The following is a 14,545-nucleotide window of genomic DNA, read 5'->3' on the forward strand; positions in this document are numbered from 1 at the left end:
CACACACACACACTGCCCAGCGCGATATCCTCCATCTTTTCGGTTTTTCCACTCCACCCCCCAAGAAGTTTTAACTTGACGTGATCCCACCTCGCACAAGGTAAAGCATTGTTGTTGTGTAGCTTGAGAAAACCAGCGAATGTGCCTCGTTCTGCCACTCATATCAACAGCAACATCATCATCATTTTATTCGACAACATTGAATCTTTTGCAGAGCACACTCAAAGGATAACAACGCACGGATTTAGCTTTAAAAAACACACAAAGCAGCACGGTTAGATCTTGTCTCTCTTTCTTTTCCAACACTTACTCACCCAACCACCCACTTACTCTCGCTATTCTTACTAACAACAGTCTTCTTATCTTTCTCAAACATAGAGCAATAATCATGGAAAGCACTCTATACCATTCAAATATCTATTCGTCAGCAGCAGGCGCGCCGTCGCCATATATGGCACCCAGCTTTGCGGAACAACAGCTTCCACCGCTGCCACAGTATCGGCAACACAGCAACATGTTCGGGACAGCTACTACTACTCGCTCACCCTATCCCTCGTCATCTCCATATCACCACCCATATAGCACTGCTGCTGCGGGTGGCCACGGGGCTGCTGCTGCCAACTTGGCAACAAATGGTGGCGGTGCTGACCCATACGCGCCCGCTTGGTCATCCTCCCCGTTCATGAGCCCACCAGCATCTTTGCCACCGCCACCAAGCTACTGCAGTGTCCCAGCTGGTAGTAATGGTGGTGCTGGGGGTCGCTATGGTCCTCCTGCTGCTCACCACCACCTCCATCACCATCACCATCCTTCGGCCATGGCGGCGTTTCCTGGCGCTCCGTGTTCACCCACCGACACCGGAAGCATGGGTGGAGCAGTACCCGTTCAGAGACCCAAACTGACAACAACAGTGTGGGAAGACGAAGGTACAATCTGCTATCAAGTCGACGCGAAGAACATCTGCGTTGCCCGTCGCCAAGGTAAGAAAAGCACCCCTTCTTTCCTCGAGTAATGAGAACAGCTTCTTGTTGCTGTTGTTGTTGCTGTTGTTGTTGTTTGCTGTTGAAGTTTAATATCTACCACCAACACAGCACACAAACAACAACGAAAAGTAACTCAAAAACACAAACAATCGCATCACAAGCGGATCGCTCATTGAAATTTCTTTCTTCAGACAATGACATGGTGAACGGAACAAAGTTGTTGAACGTCGTTGGCATGTCTCGTGGCAAGCGTGACGGCATCCTCAAGAACGAGAAGGGTCGTGTTGTCGTCAAGGTTGGTGCCATGCATCTCAAGGGCGTCTGGTAAGTCCTTCTTCTTCTTCTTGGCCTTCTGCTCCCCGTTTCCTTCCCTTAGCCGTTGCCACACACAAACATACTTCCACACAAAATACCCCTTTTTTCGAGCCTTCTTTACCCGCCCTACCAACGTTATGAAATGGTGCTACGCTCTTTCATTCTTTCTCTCCAGTCCCAAACCCCCATCTAAACAACACTCTCATGCTGTGTGTGCCACCCCCTCCCCAATAAGCAATCTGGCTTTCCCTTTTCTTACCAGCCCTTTCTTTCTTTCTAGGATCACCTTCTCCAGAGCAAAAGACTTGGCCACAAAGTTCAAGATCTTGGATCTCTTATACCCACTGTTCACTGATGATCCGAGCATGTTCCTTTGCTCCTCCGGCCCTTCCGCCAACGGCGGTCCCATAAACAACGATAGCACCTTGAGCAACAGCAGCAGCAATGGCGTACCGGTCACTTCGGACACTGCTTCCGTCGAGACAGCCCAGACATCATCTACAGTCAAGTCCTTGGCCCACACATCCACCAACCTCCCACCGCCCATGCCGTACAAGCCCACCGATAGCTACAATAGCATGATGTCATCCTCATGGATGGATCAGCGTTCATATCAGCAACAACAGTCGCTGCCTGGCATTAACAGCAGTGATGGTGGTACGTCTTCCTTGTAAATCATAATATTAGCATTTGGCAGTCAATAAACGTAGCTTTTTCTTTTAGTCTATCGCTCCCAAAACTGCAGTCCAGTTCCTAGTGCCGTAGCACCTGTTTGCAGCTCTGAAGAGTCCTATGGCATGTTCATGCAGCCCGACTATGACTATCGCTCCATGGGTCGTTCGCTTGCCGAGCCCAATGTCTTTTCATCGTCTGCATACGACGGCAACGCATTTCTGAGCCACAAACCTGATTTTTTAGGTGATACCCCAACAGCAGTAACGCGCTATCCAAACAGCCCGCCATCCGAAAAGCCGTATGGTTTGGATGATTTGCCTATCCCACAGCAGCCCTCATCCATCTATGGTCCTCGGCATCACGACTTGGAGAGCGTCGGCTCACCCGACTTTGCTACTACAGCTACTACTACTACTACTACTACAACTGGTAATATATCACATCTCGCGTTCTCTCAGTGTATGTTTGCTTACCAATGTACTCTACATCATATTTAGCATTGAGAGAAGGATCTGCCGCCGTCATATCTGAGTCCTCTGCGACACCAGTAGCTTCTCCACGAAAGCGAAAGAGCGAAGACAATCAACAACAGCAATACCACAACCTCAAAGAATCGAGTGCCTGTGCTTTGGCTCAAGAATCAACAACAAAACGTGTCAAGAGCAGCGAAAACTGAATGCTTTCAGTATCATGATACCCTCTCATCCGCAACTAGCAAGCCAAAAAAAATCACGCATCATGCTCAGCAACACCATTACCACTAACAGCGCTCAACTATTGCTCAATAGTTCGGTTCATTGGCACTCAACAATTTAAAAAAACTTCAGAGAAAATCCCATCTACCATGTTCATTAACTCCATCCCATTCGTTTGTTTAAGTAGTTCTTCTTTTTCTTTCACATATAGTCATTATTATACTTCATCTTTGTTGTTTTTCTTTCTCTTCTATCAAAACCCCGTTTTCCTCCTCTCTCCCCTTGCTTTTCTTTCTCGTTGTAGCAATTAATCTACCTTTTTCTTCTTCTTCGCCATATCATTCATATAACCAGCAATCTCTCTCCATATATTATTATACTAATTCCTTCTCGTAGTTGGCGTCGTGTACGCACTCACACATACATTACTATCATCTACACATTAAAAAAAAATCATAAATTCTTTTTCGGAATGCTAAACGATCGACGCTTTGTTTATTCTTTCTGTTTAATGTGGAATCGGACCTGCTTCTATTTCTTAGCAAATCTTGTTGTACATAAAACATCTTCCTATCATTCCGATCGACATCGTCATAAGCAGTAGAATCACACGCATCAATTTCACCTCCAAGGTTACGTCCGCGCACTTCTTGAATACAAGATGTGTGAAGGAGCTCTCTCTGCTCCGCCGTCGCCCCACTGTTCCCATCTCCGAGTAATGTTGTTGTTGTTGTTCTCGGGATCGGCGTCATTTCCTCGTCGTCGTCTTGATAATCGACTGCTTCCCCCCTTGAAAACCCGGAGAACGATGATGGTATATCACATTGTTAATTTGCTATGTGCAGATGACGACGGGACGACAGCTAATGGCTTTCCGAAAAAAGGGCGTTAAAATATCCTATACTCTCTCGAGGTGCATGTCTCCCGAGGCTTTCTTCTATTCCTGCTCACTACGCAATCATCCCCTTCCAAACCGCACCACCCCCCCCCCGCCTCAAATGTTTAGTAGACCGCCAAAGATTGTACATATTCGTATTTTATTCTCTTACAGTTCTTACATCCGCACATTTTACGACGTAGGGGTTATTATCAACAAGAAAAAAGCAGAATAACTGCTACACATACAACAACTGAACATTTACCACCCCCTTAAGATGATCATCAAGGCTTCACTCCTCGTTGGATCAGCACCACAATTAGTTTTTTCTCATCCTCTGGGAGAATAGCATCTGTGTATCATAGCAGAAAGTTACTGAGAGACGGATCAAATCCGCCGTAAGCCCCCCTCTTCTTCCTCAAACCTCCCTGTACTACTACAACAGTAGCTAAGCAACTGGCAACTGCTGTACTTTAGCCTATATACAAACCTTGTTTACTGCGTTCATCCCTTGGTTTGGAATTGGGCGCCAAACGACTTTTTAAACGCATGTATTTTTCTCTCCCAATGGCAAAGTAAAACAAACTTGGTTATATATCGGAATAAAAGGGGTGCAGACATAGCGAAAATGATATATCTTGTCAGGTATTGCTTTACAGCTAAAACAGCTACGTATATCTGCTATTATTACTATCCTCACTTTATTGCTAGATGTTGTACGTGTTCTCTTTCACTTCTTTTACCAAAATGATGGTTAATCCGTGTTTTTGTGATCGCCGGCCCAATTCAGCCAGAGTACAGTGTCACTTTTTGACAAGTTTTTGTCCAGCTTTCTCATGCACAAGTGACGTTTTTCCTTTCATACACAGCTATATAATTGTTATTCCTACTTGGCGCTTATAATTTTTCTTGATGACATGGTCTACGATACGAATATACATGAGTTCCGCCAAGTGTGAAGATAACCTCACGCCAATTTGGAAAGGCATATATGCGCTAAGCTGTCAATCCAACCTCCATCTTAAAGGATACCCCGTGTATCATCATACCATGCGAAGACGCGATAGCTGAGTACATTGTATACAGAAATTTATAATCTACGTGAACATTTTGTAGTACAGTACGTAGTACAGTGTCGGTAATGAAATGTCATATGCTAAACTCGATCTTTCATTTTCTCCGGTGTCGCTTCCAATACCAAACATCGCATTGCTCATTGCTACTATGTGCTGCCACCAGATAACACTGCTGCAATCTTAGTTTCTCTGTGAAGCATATCAGAACATCGTTTTGGCTTTTAGCGATGTGTAGCATTATCAGGTTGCGGCAGCACTTTACCATCGCGAATTTTTTTAGTATGGAGATAGGAGCACGAGCTGTAGTATTGACCATTTTTACATTGTATTGGGATGATTTATTACAGAAGGAAAGAGCAATAAATAAATTTTGAATTCATTAGAAAAAAGACATATACAACTACCATTATCACTAGATGATATCCTGTCATAAGTATTAGGCTTGTTGCAACCAGACAACGGCACTCTTGAACATGCCTTCATTCAAACCAGGCAACTCCAAACCGCGATACATGAGTAATGCGCCTGACATTTCATACTCATCCACTGGGTTTTCTGGATCCTCCTGCCAAATAGTGACACGATAAGTAGCATTTTCGTCAAGATAACGAGCACGAATGGGGCTGAGCTCGCCACTCGCTGGGTAAGGACTATTAAGACGGAATGCCAAAATGACCGCTTCTTCTTGTTTATAGGTACTCTGCGTTGCAGCAACAAGTTCACCCACACGCGTTGGTGGAACCAGCCAATCGAGATTGCCATTCTGGATCACATGTCGCATTTTCTTGTACAACGCGATCCAGTGAGTTGCCTCAGTGAGTTGCTCTTCCGAAAATTCGTTAATGTTGGATCCTATACCGAGACCGCCCATAAAGGACGTATGGAAACGGAACGAGAGCGGGACTTCGATGTTTGCATCGCTCGATGAGTCAGTGACCCAGCCGTACATGGAACGTGGAGGAACCCACAAAGATGCACCGTACTGGATGAACAGGCGCGCATCGGGTCGTGTGTTGTCGCTCGTCCTGTGGAATTCAGGAAGAAAAAAAGTGGGTTGAGAGTGAGAACACACATCGTATGGAACTAGAGTGCACTTTCGCTTGATGCAGCTCTCACAATTACCAAATTTGGTCAGTACGCTCAATGGCACCGAGATCCATTCGACCTCCACCAGATGAGCAGGATTCGAACCATAGATGAGGGAAACGTTCCTTGAGCCGAGCAATTATCTCATAGTAGCCTTCGACAGCCAGTACCCAAGCTTCTTTGGGATTGCGGTCATAGTCGTGCATGGTCACACCTAATTGAATACATAGGGGATACGTTAGTTAATAATTTTACTTCTTTGTTGTACATGTAGTTTCATGAGTAACTGCTGGCGAGTACCTTGCATAGGTCTATTAAAGTCCCATTTTATATAATCGATGCCTGCTTCTTCAATATGAGCGGCGGCTTGCTCGTACATGTAATCACGCACTTCCTTAAGACCAAAGTTCAACACAAGCTGGGTCCGTGATAGGTAGCGTGGTACTCCTTCATAGTAGAAAACCCAATCAGGGTGTTCACGGTATAGATCGGAGTCGGGATTAACCTATCACGCATAAAAGAAAAAGTCATACTTAACAAACTACTCAAAAACAATAAAATTGTAGCGTTCTTATGATATCGAACGAACCATTTCCATTTCAAACCAGAGTCCAAACTTCATTCCCAGATCATGAACGTGGTCTGCAAGAGGCTTCATGCCCCCAGGGAACTTGGTTTTGTTAGTGAACCAATCACCTAAACCGGCAGTGTCGCTTGAACGTCCGCCAAACCAGCCATCGTCCACGACAAACAACTCAACACCAAGAGGAGCAGCCTTATCAGCCAGTTCCATTTGCTTCTCAAACGTAAGATCGAAAGCGACCGCTTCCCATGAGTTATAAAGCACGGGATGGTATACGTCGTCATCCTTTTGCGTCAATAAATTACGTTTCTGGATCTTGCGTGCATGCCGTGGCATACGGAGTCGAGCTCCTGGCAATCCTTCGTCTGTAAACCCAGCGGCAAACACAGGGGTTGTGAACGACTCTCCTGGCTCCAAAGTCCAGCCAAAGTCTTGATGATGAATACCGCCAGCGACTCTTACATAGCCCTTGGTATCAGTGTGAACCGTAATCTCCCAGCTACCAGTCCACGCAAGCGCACCAAAGTAGACTTCTGTGCTAGGATTTACGGCATTGGGTACCTGAGCTAAAGCAAAGTACGGCTGAGATACATGATCGCTCAAACCGCGTGTGCTTTCGACTGTGTGCTTCACGCCCGGAGCCAAACGGGTTGTTTCCACCATAGCTTCTTGGGCCCTGCATTCAAATAATACGATATATAAATTTGACCTTTTCTTTGACGTAGTATTTATATATCACAGACAAGATATGGAGATCTGTTTTGCTATTTGAAAGAATGAACATACCATTCACCAGCAAGAGTGACGAGCTCACGATGTTCGTCCCAACCGAGCGCATAAGGCAAATGCCAGGCAGCAGAGAAAGCCTTGGACAAATTGACTCTGCCATCGAGACCATTGCGGACTGTATAGGATCGACGGATGATATCGTTTTCCACATCGATTTCATAATGCAGTGTCACCAAAAGTTCTGTTCGATTCGCGTCACGTAAATCGAGGTCCAAGCGCGTACCACCGTGATCGCTGCTAATATTAGCGTTACCGGCAAATTGAAGGTTCAACTCGCGTACACCGTCAGGTAGTTCTGCTTTGAGCACGGCTTCACGGTAGCGAAGACCACCAAAGACAGGCAACTCCTCTCGAGCTTCAGTGACGGGGATGATTTGGGACCAAATGGGAGGTTCAACCACCGTCGCATTGAGATCGTCCAGGTGCGTCAGTCGTCTGCCCCAATGCATGTTGACAAGATATCCGTTGGCAGCTGCGCTGATCACATAGCTTGACCTTTCTGTGACCAGAAACCATGTATCTAAGGATTCGTGCTTATGGATGCCCACGTTCAATCCTGCTGCTAGACAGCCATTGAAAAAGGTAGTGGTAACGATGGCGAAACCAAGAAAAATGGCTTTTGATGAAAGTACCATTTTAGTTTCCTTCTTGCGCCTCTCTGAGGGATTTAAAAGAGAAAAAGGAAGAAAAAGGGATGGAAGAGAAGGAGAAGAATTCTTTATGACTAAGTCTCTGTGTTTTAGCTTCCCTTCATGCCGGTTTTATACGTCGTCGTAACTTTCTCTTTCTCGAGTTGTTGGATGCGTGAGAGTTTATAATTGATGGGTATACCCGGGAAGCCCTCATCCCAAACCTTCTTTTTTCCTCTCCAACCATCGTTTTAGGTATGTAAGACAGTGGCAGCACCCTTATCCACAATCTGACGTCAAAAATATATGGCGTGGATAATGGTATCCATCCATCATTATCTCATTCAATTTTTTTAGTGCTATATGGACACCAGATGCGACAACCTCGTCTAGCCCTCCTCTCTAACACACAAGCATTTCCAACTAACTAATGACAATAAATCACTAATATCTGAGCGCAGTATGGGGAGAGTGAGAGAAACGAGAGTGATCAGATTCCCGTCTAAGGCATATTGGTTGTACAGGATGCGATTATATAATCGGTTAGGTAAACTAGTGGGTAGGATGAAAGGGTGGAAAAACTCATGAACGTAATCCGGCCCGCGGGGAGTTAGGTCGTACACCAAAAACAAGGAGTGGTTGACGAGATGCACTGGAAAACGACATGCATATTCTGTAAAATTGTAAAACAGACTTTATGCTTTTGGGAGGAAACAAACAACAATTAAACGGTAAAGATCAAACATGGGGTATATCTTCAAGACAAAGAGAGAGAAAAAAATCGAACAAGAAGCTTTCTCTGATGTACTAGCCCCATCCATCCAAAGTTGAGGCGTGTCAGGAACGAACCCGCCCCTTATCTATTTTCGTCGTTTTCTTTCAGTCACCATCTGACTCGCTGTCAGAACTCGTGATGCCTTCATCTTCTTCGCCGTGGTCCGCATCGTCTATTTTACAGTATACGGAATACCGAGCGTTAGTCTCGTGATACGTGCCACATATACAATACACACACACACACACACACAGAGTCATATCCCACAGATATTTCTCAACTTACTGAATAAAGCTCGGAGCGAGACGGGGCCACCGTTTCTATTCGGTGTTCCACGAGCAGTGGAAGGAGAGGCACTATATGGTGATTGTTCTGGTACAACCGGTGTATTATGTGATCGTGCGTTTGCTGCTGCTGCTGCAGTATTCGGCGATGGCGGTACAGAATTGCTATCGGCTAACAAGTCCCGATCAATATCCGCCAGTAAGTCATCCATATCGTCATCATCGCTACTGTCATCGCTCTCTGACCCAGAACTCTCATCCTCCGATCCAGAACTACTGCTGCCGCTCTCGCCACTACTACTGCTCCCGCTTTCGCCACTGGAGGAAGATCCACTTGAGGATTCAGATACTGATTGTGCTGATGCTGCGGCAGCAGCCGCTGCCTTTTTACTGCGACTGGCTGCTAGAGCAGCCGCTGAGGATATAGATTTGCCACCGAATTCGCGTCTTGGTATAGGTGGTGATACTGTTGCTGCTGTCGCAGCAGATGAAGAGGTAGCGGCAGGCGGTGGTGTAGCAACTTGTGCAGGTGAATCATCGAGGCGAAGGATCGGTTGTGATGCCATTTTGTATTTCTTTCGCTTCCGGTTCATCGACGCTGGTGACTCAGTCGCCGGTCGCTTTTGTTGTTGGTGGTGTTGTTGGTGTTGAGCGGTGGGAACAACCACTTCTTCAAACATGTCCGTATCGGATGAAGGTGCTGCTCCAGATGGTGCTGTGGTCACTGATTGCATATCATCGTTGTCGTCATCGTCGTCATCATCATCATCGTCTCCGATGTCGTCTAATATATCCGCCATATCTTTCTCAAGATCTTTGGTAAAGTCATCCACACTAGATCTTCGCTCTTGATCCACTTGTTGAGTAGACGTCCCTGCCGATGCTGCTTTACTGGTTCCAGCTGGTCGTTTTTCAGGCATTGCAAGCTTTTTCGGTGCCTTCGGCTCTGGTAATTGAGGCTTTACGACTTTACGTTTCCGTGATTTACGCATTGTAAATTTAAGCGATGGTCGTTGCAGTGAAAATGTCTGTGGAGTAAGCGCGAGGAACACAGTGGATAGTCAGATCCCAAATTCATTCTACCTTTTGGCTTCTATCCATCCTAATCCAGCGTTTGAAATGATCCGCAAACCTGAGTTGTTTCATCAAATAACAATATACAGTCTACTTCTTGTGCTTGACTTGGTGTGGCATCATAATTCAATTGCGTACTATCTGCGTTACCCTGCAATACAAACGGAAGCCCCGGATCAGTCGCTTTTGGAAGGTTCCCCCCTTTTACTGTTCTTCAACTCTCTGCTTCTCTCTCTCTCTTTCTATCCCTTTCGCTTTGTTTCTGCATTCCTTCCAGTGTATTAAAGCAATACCTCAAGTGGGTCCCACTCAGCCGAATAAGTATCGTTGTCGGCTTTCTCTAATCTTGCTTTTCTCGAGGGCATTGTCGGGTCCAGCCTTGAATTGACTGCATAAGTTATTAAGATAACAATGAGTTTCTAGCTTGTTCTGGAACGTCTCACGAGAAAAATAAAATTTGGATATTTCATACAAGGCAAACACACGAGAGGGAAAGAATGCTTGGCTTACATTTAAATGTATAATAACTGGTTGCATCTTTGGATCCAGTAGATGTAAATGAGCTCCCTAAACGAACCGAATAGGTTCCGGAGGGAGCAAACTCAGTAGAAGAGGCTGCGGAAGCCATAAATAGTATCGTTGTGTGTTATATAAGTATGAGTGTGTGTTGAGGGAAAGGTAGAGAAGGGGTAAGGGTTTAAGACGAAAGGAAACTCGGTTCTCTGGTCTCTGTTCCTTTGCCGCACAAGTGTTTCCAAAATCGGGACAATGGTTCTAATTCAGACGGCGATGAATCATTGTCACCATTCGATATCATCGATGTCTGCTACGTGAACATACTTCTCTTCAAAAGGATAATTATTACTGAAACCAACAGTTGTTACAGTATGCAGTTGGCAGTCAAAGCATAATATTCAGACAAAAAATATAAAGGTAATCGTTAAAAAATGCAGTTTTTGTTGCAGTTCGGGAAACACGTGGCCACGATAAGCGCCAATTCATGCTTGCAATCTGCTGCTCAGTTGCTTGAAAGCTGTCATAACTACTGATGCTGCAACTAACCAAAATAAGCAAAAAAACAAAGAGCGCATTTCCACTGTATCAAATTCATATAGTGATTTGCAGTCAAGGATTGTACACCTACAACATCATGCTGCACCATTCAGTTTTTATTGCTACGTTTCATCTGTGATTTAGCAAAAGTGCTTTCTTAATAATAGCAGATATACTTTGCCATGACATTAGCAGCATGCACATATATTCTCACAAGATGATAAAAAGAGCAAGCGCAATGAGTATCTGGGATGATTATCCCGCCCTGGTACTGTATTATTTCCCATTCTTGTTGCGTATCAGGGTACATTGCTTTTCTTTGTAGTTATTTGATAGAATGCTGATCGCACCATCATGTCCCCTAGATAATTATGGCTATTTCACGTAATTTCAGGAAGACTGGAAACCCATCCAGTTCTTATTTAAGTTGGTCTGGGAGGCTACACTGACATTGGCCGCACGCTTATGATACTGTGATACCTTATTTAATGGTATTACCCTCTGCTTAACGCCCCGCAGTATACATGCGAAATCAACTTTTCTACCTTATTAGAACAATGGATCGTTATTGTGTCAATGCAACATAAAGCTAAATTTTGTTGCTTCTTTAACGTTTCTATTGAACACGGCACATTTGCTCAAAAGAAATACTGGTAGTTTCATGAGTTAATACAGGAGAAAGCTTGAAATTGAAATTAAGTTTGTAGCTGATTGGATATAACAATTTGGGCCAAATGGAATAGTAACTGATTCAAAATGTGATATGAAGAGTAAAGATGCAAAACAACCATCGGAGACACGTTCCTTTGTTTGGAACTTATAAACTTTCTAAGCGAGCTGCGCGAGAGCTACTTGAAAATTTAGTGGTTTGAATGAGCAGTAAACGGTTCGTGCCTCGCTGGAACAATCCATAACGTATACAGTAAATGCTTGTCACAAGTGTGGGTTGATTCAGTCATGGTTGCCTTTTGCATATTACTTTTCAATAATTCGTTTGCATCTCTTTTTTTCTTTCTTTGAGAGTAAGGAAGACTGAACTAGCTTTTGCTCTCTATGTTGCTATTGCCAGGATGACTTTAGTTATATAATCTAGACATCCTGAATGCTGTTGTTTATTCGTTACCGCATCTGCAGGGTATTACAATGCTATCCAATCCATTGAGCGGAGTTGGGATCCAGGAAGCTTACTAGGGTGATGTTTATATCTTGGTTGACAGCACACAGTAGCACTCCAGCGTCTTGTATCAGGCTTGCCTTTTCTCTGGCGTTTTGAGCTTGCTATCGTATTGTTGTTCGTTTGGTAAGCATCAAGCTTAAGACACTGGGTTCATTTACTGAACAACTGCTCATGAGTTTGTTACATATAGAGTTTAAACAGACAAAGTACTGTAGTTAGAATTTGCCCAGAAAATATGAGGAACACTTTCCGGGAATCGCTATATTTCAAGATGTTCTTGATCCCGTATATATCCTAGCATGTGGAAGATGATAATGTTCCCGCTTACCATAAATTTTGCCCTTTGTCAGTAAACTTGACTCCAATAAGTCCTCTGCGTAGTATAACTCTCAAAGCGGTTCGAGTATAGTTGCAGCAGCACGTTGGCCAATGAAATCCAAATACCGGGCATTAAAAATCCACTGCCCGACATGAACAGGAACGCGCGTATGCGCATACATACAGCATACAGACTGCTTTTTTTTGGTCATAAAGGGAGAGGGGAGGAGGCGACGATGGTCTTTCTATTCAACAACGGAAGAAAGAATATTCTCACTTCATTTTTTTTCTCTCTTCTGTCACAGAGACTATATCATATAGAGTGCGAGGTGATCCCTTTTGTGACGAAAAGAGGTACACAAGCATTTCTGATATATAAGGAAAGCATAGGGTAACCAAAAAAAATTAGTCTGTGCTTTCGCTCAGGTTTGAAAGGGCACCAGACTCGCTGCCGACCAGATCCACATCGTGCTGCCTTTCCATCAATCCTGGATCTAGTAAGTGTATATGTAAACATTTCAAATCGATGCTTGACTATACAGATATCACAACAATCCAACCTGGAAAACTGATTAATTAAACATGCTGCCAATATTGTTTATCAGCTCATTATAAATAAAAGTACAAGCCAGACTGCAAATATCACCGCAATGGTACTCAATTATTAAAAATATGTTGTATGGCATACGAAGATCATCTGTCCGAGATAATCCTGAACACCCCACGACTTCAATCTTTTTACTAGATCCTTCAATGATACGAAAAGCATTGATGCCTGCATTGGTGAGACTATAGATCCGTGAAACACGCAATAGCACCGAGCTTTCGACTTGTTCAAAATGCTCAAGGACAGCACCAGTAACACCTTTCACGGCTGTCAGTTCCAGATTCAGTATTTTGGTTTCCTCAAGTCGTTGTGCCCACACAATCCATCCTGCCTCTGTGAGAAAGTCGTCGACACTATTACTGTACGGTGATGTGCGGGTTCAAGCTTAATCTCCTGACTAGTGGGTGCTGTGATGGTTCGCACAACTGCATTAGACCTTGGTTGTCGATGGGTATGTTCGTGAGACGCATTTTTTCAAGCTGTTGCAAACGTCGAAGCGGAGTAAGATCGCAAAGAGGATTCTCGCTGAACATGTGAAGGAAATTTCGCAAGGAAAGTATACGGAGCCGTTGCAGCGTACCGATGGTTGCGATAATGCTGTTCAGATACTGCGTTATTCCAGCGCGATTTCCAACTTCCAAGATCTCATTTTGTTGCTGCATGAGCAAAATCTGGGACCAATCTTCGCTTGACATACCAGTGATGTCCGTCAACCCCAAACTTGTCAGCTGTGTGAATTGGTTGCGTGCCAAGACATCCCAGCAATGAATATCAGAAAGACCACAGGCGACTATACGTAAATGTTCTAGTATCGGCTGCGATTTAACTACTATCGGCATGATCCTCTCGTGTCCCTTGCCGTTGAATAGCAGTTCATAAGCCATACTGCCTTCCTCGCCATCATTCGATGCTTTCCTTTCAGTTACTTAATATAAGCACTCGTGCTTCTTGATAGTGAAATCCATCTGTCTGCTATGACTGGTTCGCTGCAATCCCACATAATGTAGCGTAATAGAGGGCACAGCTCATAAGCTGTATAGATGTTGGTTGGAGATACGTTGTTGAATCGTGAGTAAGGCGATAATATCAAGTACTTGATGTGGGAGCAACGCTGCAATAAGGGACGGATCCGGTATTTAAAACTGAGAACACTGTCCAGTCTTAAGAAGATAATGTTGTGTATCGGCGGCCTTTTGTGTCTGCTTCTGCCATCAACTTGTTCAAGAGTAGCGTCTGATAAGTTAGTGCGGCCATCAAACATCACTGAAAGATGCGTTAATGACGGCAAGAAGTCCAGTAGCATTGGCAGCGAGATATCGCAAGTGTGAAATGAAATCGTCAGAGCAGTTAGCGTATGCGAGAAATATCTGATGAATCCTGGCAGTAACGTGCTACTGTCGAAAATAGGTTGTAATTGTTTGCTATGCACATGGTTGCTGATGTCTTATTTTTTAACAAAGAAAAAGCTTTAGTATATCTTTTGCGCATAAGCAGTAGTAAGTACTACCGAATACGCGATCCTCTTAACGCAAAAAAAAAGAGTATCGTA

At 44.3% G+C, this 14,545-nt stretch overlaps 5 protein-coding genes across 5 annotated transcripts; 2 read left to right on the forward strand and 3 right to left on the reverse strand.

Moving 5' to 3' along the window:
- Positions 1-865: 865 nt before the first annotated feature.
- Positions 866-1,311, forward strand: BDB00DRAFT_768495 (transcription regulator HTH, apses-type DNA-binding domain-containing protein; the record flags this gene model as incomplete). Its single annotated transcript, XM_053119743.1, has 2 exons — positions 866-980; positions 1,175-1,311. The coding sequence occupies 2 exons, from the start codon at positions 866-868 to the stop codon at positions 1,309-1,311; spliced, it is 252 nt and encodes an 83-aa protein (XP_052976949.1).
- A 33-nt stretch (positions 1,312-1,344) lies between these two features.
- On the forward strand, positions 1,345-1,985 carry BDB00DRAFT_836938 (uncharacterized protein). Its single transcript, XM_053124523.1, has one exon. It carries the CDS (start codon positions 1,436-1,438, stop codon positions 1,970-1,972), a length of 537 nt encoding a protein of 178 aa, XP_052976950.1. The 5' UTR covers positions 1,345-1,435; the 3' UTR covers positions 1,973-1,985.
- Positions 1,986-5,057: 3,072 nt separating this feature from the next.
- On the reverse strand, positions 5,058-7,714 carry BDB00DRAFT_768468 (alpha-galactosidase; the record flags this gene model as incomplete). The annotated part of the gene is made up of 5 exons (XM_053119740.1): positions 5,058-5,646; positions 5,744-5,921; positions 6,008-6,212; positions 6,297-6,966; positions 7,077-7,714. 5 exons carry the CDS (start codon positions 7,712-7,714, stop codon positions 5,058-5,060), a joined length of 2,280 nt encoding a protein of 759 aa, XP_052976951.1.
- An 873-nt stretch (positions 7,715-8,587) lies between these two features.
- BDB00DRAFT_875145 (uncharacterized protein) lies at positions 8,588-9,759 on the reverse strand (the record flags this gene model as incomplete). Its single annotated transcript, XM_053127309.1, has 2 exons — positions 8,588-8,655; positions 8,769-9,759. The coding sequence occupies 2 exons, from the start codon at positions 9,757-9,759 to the stop codon at positions 8,588-8,590; spliced, it is 1,059 nt and encodes a 352-aa protein (XP_052976952.1).
- A 3,035-nt stretch (positions 9,760-12,794) lies between these two features.
- On the reverse strand, positions 12,795-13,880 carry BDB00DRAFT_875146 (uncharacterized protein; the record flags this gene model as incomplete). Its single annotated transcript, XM_053127310.1, has 3 exons — positions 12,795-12,883; positions 13,078-13,329; positions 13,433-13,880. The coding sequence occupies 3 exons, from the start codon at positions 13,878-13,880 to the stop codon at positions 12,795-12,797; spliced, it is 789 nt and encodes a 262-aa protein (XP_052976953.1).
- Between the last annotated feature and the right edge of the window lie 665 nt (positions 13,881-14,545).

This window comes from Zychaea mexicana (assembly GCF_025766255.1).
Source record: "Zychaea mexicana strain RSA 1403 chromosome Unknown BDB00scaffold_68, whole genome shotgun sequence".
NCBI classification, from domain to species: Eukaryota; Fungi; Mucoromycota; class Mucoromycetes; order Mucorales; family Lichtheimiaceae; genus Zychaea; species Zychaea mexicana.

Coding starts and splice junctions, on each gene's coding strand:
- BDB00DRAFT_836938 (XM_053124523.1), top strand. CDS start 1,436: ATGAAATGGTGCTACGCTCTTTCATTCTTTCTCTCCAGTCCCAAACCC.